The sequence below is a fragment of the Atta cephalotes genome (assembly GCF_000143395.1).
Source record: "Atta cephalotes unplaced genomic scaffold scaffold00077, whole genome shotgun sequence".
In the NCBI taxonomy this organism is placed as follows: domain Eukaryota; kingdom Metazoa; phylum Arthropoda; class Insecta; order Hymenoptera; family Formicidae; genus Atta; species Atta cephalotes.
In genome coordinates this window covers 50,938-65,234 of record NW_012130141.1, presented here as the reverse complement: position 1 = coordinate 65,234, position 14,297 = coordinate 50,938, and the positions used below count along the sequence as shown (strand labels likewise).

The following is a 14,297-nucleotide window of genomic DNA, read 5'->3' as shown; positions in this document are numbered from 1 at the left end:
AAAATATTAATATTCAAAACCATAGATATATATTATGTAGATGTTTATAAAGATCTTCAGTATATTACGCGATTATGGAGAAAGAGGGGAGAATTTATAAATTCGCTAAAATGATGGTGTGAACTAGACATATTTATTTTTATAGATAGCGCGCTTTCTCTCTCTCTCTCTCTCTCTCTCTCTTTCGTAATATTATTTTAAAAATGTTCACGATGCCATCTTGTAAAGGCTTTTACAACATTTCGCACAGGTACAGTTCGCCGACAAGCAAAAATGGGATTTGCTTCATCGACTGTAGATATTTCACCAAATTCAAGAAGTCCTCACTAAAAGCATCCCAGAGAACATTGAGACATTTTATATCATAAAGACATCCTAAAATTCATGAGACATTTTTTGAAAATATCAGATATCTATATGATGTCTTCAAGATGTCTTATGCGTCGATTTATAACGTCATAAAGACATTATCCTAAGATCTTAGAGACTTGTCTTTTATGACATTTTACAGATTTATCTTTATGATATCTTACAAACATTGTCCTTATGACGTCTCTACACGACATTATTCTTAAGACTCGCTTCGGACATTTGTCTAAAAAACAAAAATTACTGATTTGAAAACGCGTTGACAAGGGGAAGTATATAAAGCAGAAATTGGAATTACCTGATAAATCTGTATGTGAATAATTATACATATTTTCAATAACGATCAATAATTATGACAGATAATAAATCGTTATTGAAAATATATATTAAGTATGATGTTATGTTGTGAATTCTCAAATATATATATTTTCATTTCTAAAGACAAAGAGAATTTGATATATTTTAGAGCATTCTGTATTGTAAGCAAATGTATCCAAATAAAAATAAAAATAAAACTTTATAAATGAAATAAATTAAAAAATGGCAATACAGTCGAGCTAAGATTTAAAAAAAAAAGTATTTTTAAATGTAAATCTTAAATATCATTTCATTTATATAAAGTGCGCGTAGCTTACAACAAGAAAACTTAAAACAATTATAAACTGAAACTGAAATAATAATATTACAATTATTATAAGCTGTCGATTGGATAATGATGCTGCTGACATCATTATCCAATTGTTAAAACTTAAAAAAAGCTAAAGAAAACAAAGAAATAACAAATGTCATTTACAGAGAAAAAAGAAAAAATTACCTACGTATGATAAAAAAAAGGAAATTAGTCGGTCAATATGTTTCTAGCTCTTATACATTATTTAGAACATTGCAGTATACGAAGCGTGACGTACAAATGCATACGCATATTTGACATCGCGTTGTAATATACTATTTATGTTTTAATTAACACGCGCAATATATTTCATTGAATAAATTTGTCTTTATGTTTTACATATTATTTATTAAAATGGATCTACAATGGTATCTGTTTTCAATTGCATTAGTTTTATTAGTGACAACATGTATCCATGGCCAAATGCGACCAATAAAAATCGGTAAGGAATGATCATTTTTAAAATTAATTTTAAAAATTAATAAATTTTAAAAACGTATCACTCATACGTGAAAATATTGCACATGTTTAAAAGAATTATTTAACGACAGAATTAGGGAAGATTGAAAATTCTGAATGATAATCTACTTTATTGATACTACGTAAATGTAAAAAGTATTTTTATAAACCAAATCAATATTTGCTCATTTCTTTCAATTACACTGAAAAATTGTTTATAATAAAAATTTTTTACAACATTACACAATTTTAAGTTATATAACAATATTCCTCAAATTTTTATTTTCACATGAATAAAAAATCATTTAATTATTGAGTTGTCGGAAAAGTCACGACACATTTTTCAGCTCAAAATTTATATATACAATATCTTCGTTAAAAATGAACGCAATTTAAATTTTAAAAAAGCGTTTTAAAGTATAAACTTACACTTTATTTTCAAAAGTTTATTTTTTTTAAGTTTATGCGAGTTTGGTAATTTTTACATACAGAGGACTACAGCTGAAAAAAATAAAAAATTTTCTGTTCACTTTGTAAGTCTGTAACATGCCTAAAAAAAATTTGAGAACAATTTCGACTATCTATCGTAAAAACTTGCAACTTTCCCTGCAAAATCGTTTTTTAAAAATATTCCTACGATTATTTGTTAATGAATAATCGCGGATTAAATGGAAAAAAAGGAATATTCGCGGAAAAAAAAGAGTATTTTGATTTTAATTGTTCATAATTCCATTAAAAAATCTGATACAATTATTAAAATAGATTCTTAAAGCTGAAACTTTGCTCTATCGAATGTAGGATATATAATTGAATGTAGGATATATATAAATTTGAATTAAAAATGTGACAAAAATATGTCATGACTTTTCCGACAATCCAATACATTAACTTTAAGCAAAGATATATTAATTTAAGGTGCAATAGACTTGTGAATACCAGTTCAGAAAATTTCGGAACGAATATCAATTGAGATTAATATAATATTCCACTTTGGGGCAATTGTCACATATACATTAAATTTAAATAACAAAAAATATATAAATTATTAATTATTTTCTTCTTTTTTATACCGAATTACATCACTATGTCATTAAAAAACGATGTGTACAACAAATCGATTCATAATTAAAACAAAACAAAAAAGACATGTTTGATATAAAAAAGGTATCAATATAAAGAAAATACAAGAACAATATAATATATTATAATAAGTAAAAAATATTTATAATAAAATAATTTTTAATTAAATTCATTAGTAATGAATTTTGCGCATGATAATATTAATATATGATCACAAAGTCACGCAAGAGAAATATTTCTAACGACGATCACATGCACACTTGTTATTTATTGTTAATCCGATACGCGTAATGTTAATTGTAAACTCGTACATAGTCATCAACTAGTATTGTTATTAAAGTAAGTAATAATTATTAATAGATATAATAAGCAAATTAATTGTGATAATATATAAATCTTTTTACTTTAACTAATCAGATAAATTTATTGAATAATAATTCAGCACATTCATTTATATTTATTCTTTACAACAAATATACATATACATATAATATCACTTTTTTAATTAATTTTTCATTGATTAATACATTTTTAGGAACAATTTTTCACAAAGGCGAAGAAGATCTTCAATCTGTATTCTTAAGAGCAATCTCTGACACAAAAAACGAAAACCATGCATTCGCATTTGAACTTGTAGCAGTCATTAAGTACATCGAAAACAATACCGATAGCTTTACGACTGCTGTAGCTGGTAAGTACGCGGTGAGATCAATTATTCCGAGTAACGATTATTCCATAATGTTGGCATGTATTTTTTCTAATAATTATAAATATATTTTCCTACATAACATCCTTACTCTAATCCCAAGAATAGAAATTTAAAAACTTTTTAAACTATCTTTAATTATCTCAATTATATATAATGTACATATTGTAATATAAGATGTTATTACAAATTAACCCGAGTAAAGTTGGCATCACCAACCTTTGAAAAAATTAATGGTATGTGTATATGGCCTGTCCCACTGACTTCCCAATAATCTTGATATTCATAACTTTTTAATGATAATATGAAACGATATAAAAAATCAATGATCTTGATTTTAAGGATCAAAGTCAACATTGAGGTCAGTGAAAATTTATTTGGGTCGAGCTATGTAAAGGTAAACATTTACCAAATTAACTTTCTATAGCGTAGAAATGTGCAAACAAAAATTTAAAATGTATATACATGTGCAAATATATATTATACGATAAGCAATGAAATGATGTATAGAGAGTTAATTTTGTCAAAAGTTGGGACCAAACTTTAGACGGGTATCAAATTGAAGTATGTTTATACTTTAAAAAAGAACAAGAGAACAAGAGAAAAAAAGAACAAGAGAGTCTTTTTTAAGATTCTTTTTTATAAATACGCGAGGAAATTGGAAAAAAAAACAGATTTAAGAAGAAGGATTTACGTTACATAATTATTCTATTTTTAAACATATTTGTTGATTTACTTATTCGACATTGTATTATTTTCTAATAGCTTGTGAACTTCTTGAGGAAGGTGTGGCAGCCATTTTCGGACCTTCAAGTCGGTATACTAGTGGCATAGTTGCGAGCATTGCTGCGAGATTTGATATTCCGCATATAGAATATGTTTGGCGAGAAAGCGAAGGAAAGAAAAATCAGAAGAAGGCTTCATCAATGACTATAAACATATTCCCTGCCAGTGAACAAGTCAGCCAGGTTAGTCGCAATTTAAAAGAATCATTTTATATCTAAATATATAGATTTTAATAGATATGTACACTATGATAACTTGGACATGTTTAACAGTGCAAGTAATAATTCAATTTACTTTTATGATGATTTTTAGATGCATATTTAGTTAATTAATTAAATCCAAGTTAAATCGTGGCTTTTATAATACATTGCACATTCGAATACAATTATTACAATTGTAATATATTTTTGATCAACAAAACTGTACAGGCTATCGCGGATGTCAATGAACTGGCGAAAATTCGCAGCGATTTACGAAACTGATGAAGGACTGTCACGTCTTCAGAAAACTTTGATCCTAAAAGGAGATAACAACGACCCGATTATACAAACAGCATGGAAACTTGACGAAGGACCGGATTATCGTTCAATGCTTAAACAGATACGCTATTTGCCAATGCGCAATATAATTATCGATGTTAAGCCGGAAAATATCATGAAAGTGCTCCATCAGGCAAAGGAAGTCAGTTTATTAGCAGATTATTCCGACTTCGTAATTACATATTTGGTACTATATATTAAATATACTATAAAAATAACAACATAATACTTTCAAAAGTATTTCATGTATTATAGGGCCAAAAAGATTGATAATTAAAAAAATTATAAATTAAACTTTTAAAAATTACATTTAAGGAAAATTAGATAGAATAGATAAAGCATAATATTATATGTTATTCTTGTGCACTCCGATTCCTAGAAAACAAATAATTTTTGAAATAATTATTCCGTTAAATCGTAGGATTTATCCATTCTATCTATTATCGAGATGCTAAATGGTACCTTTAACATCACTGGACTGAGCATAAGAGAGAATGATGACATAAAAGGAATTGATTCGGTATTTATTCAACATTCCCCCTTAATTATCAGCAATAAGCATAATACAAGCATATTATAATATAATCTTGTAATATAATATATTATGATATAAAACTCAAAAGTTTATATTTTCTTATTGCATTTATTGCATTTATATGTACAATTCTTAAATACTTGCGTCAAACTAGATCAAGTAAATTAATAAGTACGACAAATCGCTCGAATGAATTGCAAACAGTCAGTGCCACTTGATAGTGAAAAATAACAAAAAACAAAATAACAAAAAAAAATATTGCTTATTATAAATATCGATAAATAAACATTCACAAAGGATTAATAATATTTCTTGTTGTGCAATTTTTTGTTGTGCAAGCACTTAAGAAAAAAAAGTATTTATTTATTCTTAATCTTAGCAGACAGATTAACATCTATTTAATGTTTTCACATTTCGGACTGAATTAGGTGACACAGATATATTTTATATTAAAAATTAAAAATAAAAAATTACATAAAGTATAAACTACTTGAATTAATTTGCGATTTTGATATAGCTAGATTCAGCGGTCCTCTATGACGCAGTATTTTTGTTGCATACAACATTAGAGACTCTAAATGCAAGAAATATTGAAAATGAAGTAGATATGTCCATTGATCCTATACCACTTTCTTGTACTAATAGTACTAGAAAGTATCAAGTAGGATCTAATATTACTAGCGTTATGCGAGAGGTAAGGAGGTCTTTCTTTATCATTTCTTATATAATAAAAAACTAGCAATTTGACTTTAAGTTTTAAGACATGTTATAAAAAAAGTAATTTAATTAATAACGACTTTCTTACATTTTTATACACATTTACATAAAAAAGTAAAACTCTTCAAAGTTAATTTAATGCCACATTATAATAAATCTATTAAATGTGTCTGACATAAAAACGGCGGCAATGTTCACTACTTGAACACAACAGTGTTTGAATAATGAACATTCGCGAAAAAATATTGAAAAATTAATATCAAATCTTCATTATTTACTTTTAATGCAAGAAAATAAATTTTTACTTTCAATGTACGAAATTTCTTCTTACACAGATATCAAAGAGAGGAAAGATAACAGGCCTTATATATATTGATGAATATGGACGTAGACGAGATTTTAATGTAACAATTTTGAACTTTCGACAATCGAGTATGATACAAACGGGTTATTGGGATACATTTAATGGTATACATGTCAAACAGATTAAGAAGGAAAAAGATATTTACATATACAGAAGATTCATAGAAGAGAAGATATTCAAGATTAGCGTACACAAAGTTCGTAATACTATTTTACATATTAATTACAGTCTGCCTAGCTGTGATCTCCCCACTTAATCAATCTTAATAAATAAATTATATAATAATGCGCTATTTATACGTTTTCATATTCACATAGTTTTATTTTTCGCGCTGCATCTCTTCTAGACTCCTCTCTTAGATAATTAAAAAAAATTCTCTCTATATAATTAAATAGTGTAATTTTGCAATTTTAAACGTCTTATGAATATGTCTGTTTGCTCCAAGAGGGAAATGCCTTAAGAAATACAATGCAAAAATTGAAACTATTTGAATATGGAAGTACATAAATAGCGCATAAATCCTGTGAATTTAATTTTCCAAATCGGTTGTTATTAACACATGGGGGCTGACTGACAGCCTACTCAGTCCGACAAAAAATTTTTTTTAACAAAACGATATGAGCGCAAAAAATTTTTGAGATCGCATAAATAGCGCATCATTAAATAATTTATTTATTAAGATTTGGTTAAGTGAGGGGCCAATTAGACAGACGTTAATTATAGTCCTGACATAGAAATATATGATGATAATCATTGAATATTAGAATTATATCTTGTAAATTCTTTTTTTAATTCATAAATTACAAGATTTAAAGTTATATTACGTATATAGTTTGAGAAAGATATTTAGTATATAATAAGTATAGATAAAAAATAAGTATAAAAAAGAACAAACAGAAAACGATATCGTATTTAATAATATTACTTTAATGCTTCAATATATTCTCTTAATTGGTACAAAAACAGAAATGTCGTGTATCACTAATGATGCCATTGGTGGTATACGTAATACGTATAACGAACATGTCACGAAGTTACATATAATTGTTCTACGAATAATCTATCTCTTAGCTCTTCTTTTTATTTATTGCAGTCATAATTCATAAGTATAAATTATACAAATATTTTTGGAAATGAAAGATGTAATAATTTCTTCCGATTCAGAGTAGACCCTACATTATGGAAGTGATCGATGGTTCAACGCGAGGAGTACTAATTGGTCAAAAACGCTATGAAGGTTATTGCATTGATCTGATTAATCTTATCGCAAATTTTCTACGCTTTAAAGGCATAGTATTCCAACTCGTAACTGATGGACCTAGCAGTTACGATCCACAAACGAGGACTTGGAATGGTCTAATCAGAAGCATTCTGGATCATGTAAGTAAAACATTCTATATTTTACAGGGGGAAAAAAATGATTTGTTAAAATATCTAAAAATTTTGCTAGATGCAAAATTTTAAAATAATTTCATTAGATTATCAAAATCATTATAGAAGACTTAAGCTATAGAAAGATTAAGCTATAGAAAACTAAGATTTCTGGAATATTAAAATATTTCACAGCATTGCTAATCATGCTTGAGTTTACTACATATTTAATTATTTTGATGGTCCCGATAAAATTATTTTCAGATTTGCATGTAACTAAATTTTTAAATATTTCCACAAAATTGTACTTTCCGTGCTGAAACTTTTGTTTAAAGAAAGATATGTTCTTAATATATTTCTATCGCCTCATTTTGGCGATAGAAATTAAATTAAAAAATATTCTTTTATGAAAAAATAGAAGAGAAATATGTAAATCAATTGAGGTTGTTTTCATATTATAATTAAATTAATAGTAGTATCTTTTTTTTAATGTAATAATCCACTTTTTATTTAAAAATCAAATTAATTGTTTATCATCTTTATTTCACAAGATTTTCTTACTTACTGTGATAAAAAAAAATAATTCGAGTTTTCACTATTTTTCAGTAATCTATTATTTATGATCTACTTTTTAAAAATTTTAGGAAGCCGATCTTGCTGTATCCGATTTAACTATAACATCCCTTCGCACAGCCGTTGTGGATTTCAGTTTGCCTTTCATGACCGCGGGTAATACAATATCTCTAGAGAACCCAAAAATAAATTAAACGTATTAAGATATTGTAACAATAAATAAATAAATAAATAATTCAATTTTAGACTATATTAATGGCAGTATTCCAATTTTGTTTTAAATTAGGTTATAGCATTGTATTTAGCAAACCGGAAAAGCAAACGTCATCTTTTTTCCCAGTCTTAGTGCCTTTCTCTAAAGAAGTATGGCTCTATATGGCTATTGCTAGCTTCCTCGTATCGATGATGTTATTTCTTCAGGCAAGGTAAGATTTTTAGAAACAAAATACTTCATAATTTGGAATGTAATAAAAATGTAATAAAAATTATCCTTCTCAAATTAATAGAGGAAGGTCACCAATACCGACATATCACTTTGTTTTTAAATAATATTTCTTAATTAAATAAAAATTAAAAATAAAATTTAAAAAAATATTAGTATAAACGTGTCTTCTATCAAACTAAAAAGTCTTCTATCAACTAAAAAGTGTCTTCTATCAAAAATTATAAGCACTCTGTTTGCTATTTTGCAATAATTATTTTTTCGTAAGCAAAAATGAACTTCTGACAAAATGGACTCAAAAACCGACACACTAAGTAGTTATGTTATGTTATGTATTCTTATTTTTTTTCTTTTACAGGAATTATCTATATAAAGTACCTACAAGTGAATGTATATAAGATTTCTCAAGTCGATTTAAAATCAATTGATTTTTGGGATCGTTTGATTTGATATCTATTAGATTTTTTGTTAATCTTCGCAAGAAGATCGATATTTTATCCATGTAGCGTTAATAAAACATCGACTTTATTAATGCAGCATAAAATATCTATGTTTTTCGAAAATTAATAGAAAATGTCAAAATAAATGATCTGAAAAATCAATCGGTATCAATTTGATTTCGACTTATGAAACAAGATTTCCAGAATTTTTCACTTCGTTATAAACCATTTTTCGTGAATTATATGCATACTTTATACAGTTCTGCAAGATGCAAATATAACGCAATGGTTTTTCAAGGGTTTTTCCATATATGCACGTTAGCTCCAGTTCCAGTAGAGCTATTTGATACTATAAAACAACATTGTAAAAATTTAACTTATTAAGATTATTAAGATTAGTTCATTGTCTTTACAAATATGCGGTTTATGCTGCACCTCAATTTTATATTCAAAATCATATTATGAAACTAAGAGAGAAAAACTAATATAAATAAAACTGATTTATAAAACTATAAGCATTTAAAACGTAATATTATTAATAATATAGTCATTGAATATAGTTATTGAAATAATATAATTATTGAAAAATTATGCAATATGCAAAAGAAGATCGTAAGAATTTTATTTTGCATATAGAAACAAGCCACAAACGTATGAATTATGAGTTGTTTAATTCTTCTTCAATTAGCTAAATAGATCATGAATTTATTAGTATTAATAAAGTGCAATAGTTAGTTTCTGAAAAATAAGGGGGTATCACTTTAGAAGACCTGCATCAATCGGCGACTTTCCTCTAAATCCGACTAAAATTAGTAGAGTGAAGATAATTGTTAAAAAAAATGTGACTTGTATTTCAAAAATTTAAATTCTTTTTTAAGAATGGTACCTGAATGGAATAATCCGCGTCATCTATACAATACTGAGTGCGAAGAACTCAAAAATAATTTTAACTTCAAAAATTCATTCTACTTAATTATTGCTTCTTTTATGCAACGAGGTTCAAACATATTACTCAAGTAAGCTTTAATATGGTATCATTACATTATAATTAACAAATATATAAATATATATTTTTTTAAATATTGAAGAAATTATTTTTTAACCAAAAATTAAATATTTTAAATTATTATAATATTTTCACATAATAAATAAAATCACTTTCACTGTAGAACATCATCTCTGCGCATGCTTGCGAGCATATGGTGGTTCTTTACTTTGATCATGTACAGCTTATATACAGCAAATCTAGCCGCTTTTCTCACTGTGGACAAAATAGGCATACCTGTTAAAGGAATTGAGGACTTGGCCAGACAGACAAAAATTAAATATGGTATACTAAAGGGTGGCGCAACAGCATCATTCTTCCAAGTACATTAGAAGTTTATTTATGATCATATTTAGCTCAATACGAAAATAACTTACATATATGATTCGATATTATTCAATTATAGAATTCGAATTATTCAACGTACAAACAAATGTGGGATACAATGGTTAATTCTAAGCCAAGTGTATTCACATCAAGTTATAAGGAAGGTGCGTAATTCTAAAATTGAGCATGCACCTCCTTATAAGATATATGTAAAAAAATACATGAAAAAAACTTTCTTTCTTCAAAAAGAATTACATTATTCGAAAAAACAAATTTTTTCTTTTAAATTTCTATTTTTCAAATACATTAATTTTCTGTTACAATACATTCCAGGCATCGACCGAGTTATCCATGGCAAACGAAAATATGCCTTTATCATGGAAAGTGGCAGTAGTGAATATCATATAGACCGCAAATGTAACTTAATTAAAATAGGCAGCATGATCGAAAGCAGAGAGTACGGCATTGCTATGCCACGCAGTAATATTATAACTTCACTACAATATTTTTCCATTTCTTTATTTTTATATAAACCATTTTTCTTGTATCTCTTCTGCAGATTCTCCATACAGAACACATATTAACCATGCAATCCTGAAGCTTAGAGAGAGAGGTTTACTGCACAAACTCAAAATAAAGTGGTGGCAAGAAAGAGGAGGAGGTTTGTGCAAAAAAGATGAAATTAATGCAAACACATATGAATTAGGGATGGCAGGCCTCGGAGGTGTATTCTTTGTTCTAATATGTGGTTGCAGTGCTTCATTCTTTATCGCAATTTGCGAATTTCTGTGGAATATACCCAAAGTCGCTGTAACAGAGAAAGTAAATCTCCACTTTATCGTATTCATTAATTTTGGGATAAATACTATAAATAAAGTAAATTATGTCCTAATATATCTTATTTGTATGGATCCGAATATATAAAACTATTGTAGTTGTTCAAATATGAGTAATTTGCTCTCGATTAAGACTTGGGTATAAAATGTAACTCAGAGAAATTATATGAGAAAAAATTCATTACTATGACTAACATAGGTCCTTCATTGCGGCCAGTGAGAGTCCATCGAGAGAGACGCGGCCGAATCCTCTACCAATCTAGAGTTTCTCGAGAGCGATCTAATCCCCTGAACCCCATTTTGAAAACTTAGATTATGATCGGCATAGGAACTTATCTGAAGTGAAGTTCAATCTTAATTATGCCCCTCGTTTCGTCCGGATGGATTCTTCCTCCCTTGTCTTTTCAAGCATTCCCTCCCTAATAATAGTGATTTGCCGCCATTTTGAACTGATGAGGCTGATGGCGCGCGCAGTGAGAGCCGTGGGGAAAACGGGCTACGCGCATCACTTTTAGTTTTGGCGGTATTTTTTGAATCTCTCTATTGTCTAGGCACGTGCAAGAGCATAACTACATAGTTCTATATATTCGGATCCATCCGGACGAGACAAGGGGCATAATTAGGATCGAACTTCACTTCAGGTAAATTCGTCCAATCTAACAATTAATTTTTTTTCCTTTTAACGAAAAAAAGAAAAGCATTCAAAAACTTAATGTTCAATATAAAATTCTTTCTTTTTATTTAAATTAAATTGTGAAACAAATTAAAGTGTGAAACAATTTAATTTATATAAAAAGAAAGAAATTAAATTGTGAAACAAAATCCACAATACGCGAATTTTAACTATATTATATGCCAATTAAATTTAATAAGTTAGTTACTACATCGCCATTATTGCGATATACTATGAAGAGGAACTTAATTATATATATGTTTTACAGATTACGCTGTGGGAAGCGCTAGTTGCCGAGTTGAAATTCACCGTGAATATCTTCGCAATTACAAAACCCGTTAAAATTGTCAAGAGGAGCAACAGAAACATAAATTCTAGAGAGATGTGGATTTAACAGAGCTGCATCTGCGGCTTAATTTATCTCAATATTTATTCTTTCTTATATATTGATAAATTCGATAAAAATCATAACAACATAGAAACAAATGTGTGTGTGATGATCATAAAATTAATTAATTATTGTCAAGAGAATTCAGTTTAACCACAAATTTTGTTTGTCAATGTACAGTGTAATGTACAGTGTAATAACTTTAATATTACACTGTAGTTTCAATTTGAAAACGAATTGTTTATTGTCTATGTATGTACACTGTTCTGTTTATCGTACAGTTTCTCAGTTACTTGTCATTTATTGTTAATATTATTTCGAATGCGCCTAGGAGTTGTCACCCTAAATCACCTGTCTGACTTTCGCGCATATGTCTGGGGGCTAAAGCCCTGGTTCACGATAACCTCGCGACGACATCTAGGAGAAAATCCTGAGTCGCGAGGGTAATATTATACTTGCGGACACTAAGATCGGATTGACTGAAATGACTTCAGCACTTCAAAATGTATTGTGCTCGATCAACGGAGTTACTACTTCTTCGCGTTCTTTCAAAAACTCTCTTCTCCAAATTTCGTGTGAGTCGATCCTCTTCGTATTCGTCTACGATTGGTAGATTTCGATCAATCAGAAGCGACAAACAACTCGCGACAAACACGGCAAAAGAATCACAGGTGCCGTGATTCGCTTGATCTTCACCGCGGTGATGTCACGTTTGTTCATTACGCTAGCCGCTGAGATAATTATCGTTAAATCAGCATCAAAGTCCGAGCTTACGTCCGCGAAGCATATGAATTATTTACCATCGAAAATCCGATGATATATGAAGATTTAAGAGTAAGTAAGTAATTCTAACTCTAAGTAATTTTTAATGTCCGTTTGGCGGAAATCGCATGGTCGTGCACGACGATATATATATATTGTAATAATCTCGTACCACTCAACACATTTTTTTTAATAATAATAATTTTTTAATAATTTTTTAATAAAAAGGACACCTATGTTGAAAGATACTAATTCATTAAATAAATATTCATATATACCTAAATAATTAGATAATGTGTATTAAGCATGGGTCGATGTATTCACTAAGCCATGATTAAGTAAGTCTTATATCTGTGAGTATATCTCTCCTCTGTCATATTATTTTGAAATGTTAATAATCCATCTTATACAATAATTAAAATAAATACAGTTCGCCAATAAGCAAAAATCGGATTTGTTTCAATTGTAGATATTCAGACTTCAACCGAGTCGATCTAGATATCCTTATTGAAAAAAAAGCATCCAAGCTTAAAATTTAACAAAAATAATTTTATGACATTAATTTTTATTTCTATAAATAAAGCATGATATAGATTAGAAGTATTCTGTATTATTAGCATGTATTTAAATAAAATTTTTTTTAGTAGATAAAGAGAACTTGATGTATTTTAAAGCGTTCTGTAAGCATGAATCCAAATAAAAAAAAATTTTAATAAAATAATAATTTAAATAAAATAAGTTAGAAAATACAGTCGAGGTAAGATTTTAGAAATGCCTAATAATAGTATTTTTAAATATAAATTCTAAATACATTTTTCATTTATGTAAACTGCGCGTAATTTACTGTTGGATTTAAAATAATTATAAACTGAAACTAAAACAATAATATTATAACTGAATTACGCTGTAGATTCGATGTAGATAATGATAATGCCAGTAGCATCATTAGGCACTTAATAATTGTTAAAATTTAAAAAAGCTAAAAAAATGAAAAATTAACATCCAAAAGAGAAAGAAACAGGAATTACCTACATACGATAAAAAAATTTGGAATCAATCCATCTTATATACTTTTAGCTCTTATACGTTAATTACTTTGAATATTGCAGTACACGAAGCTTGACGTGCTAATGCACACGCATATTTGACTGACGCATATCGTACTGTATTATATTATTTATGTCTTAATTAACACGCGCAAAATATTTCATCGAA

The 14,297-nt window shown here is 28.0% G+C and overlaps 1 protein-coding gene across 1 annotated transcript; it reads left to right on the top strand.

The window, feature by feature from the left end:
• The first annotated feature begins 1,462 nt into the window (after nt 1-1,462).
• LOC105624385 (glutamate receptor ionotropic, kainate 2-like) lies at nt 1,463-12,326 on the top strand. The gene is made up of 16 exons (XM_012205750.1): nt 1,463-1,481; nt 3,114-3,269; nt 4,050-4,282; nt 4,521-4,796; nt 5,031-5,129; nt 5,662-5,838; nt 6,197-6,421; nt 7,390-7,605; nt 8,241-8,325; nt 8,456-8,594; nt 9,930-10,067; nt 10,221-10,419; nt 10,503-10,587; nt 10,757-10,903; nt 10,983-11,245; nt 12,201-12,326. The coding sequence occupies exons 1-16, from the start codon at nt 1,463-1,465 to the stop codon at nt 12,324-12,326; spliced, it is 2,583 nt and encodes an 860-aa protein (XP_012061140.1).
• The last annotated feature ends 1,971 nt before the right edge of the window (nt 12,327-14,297 follow it).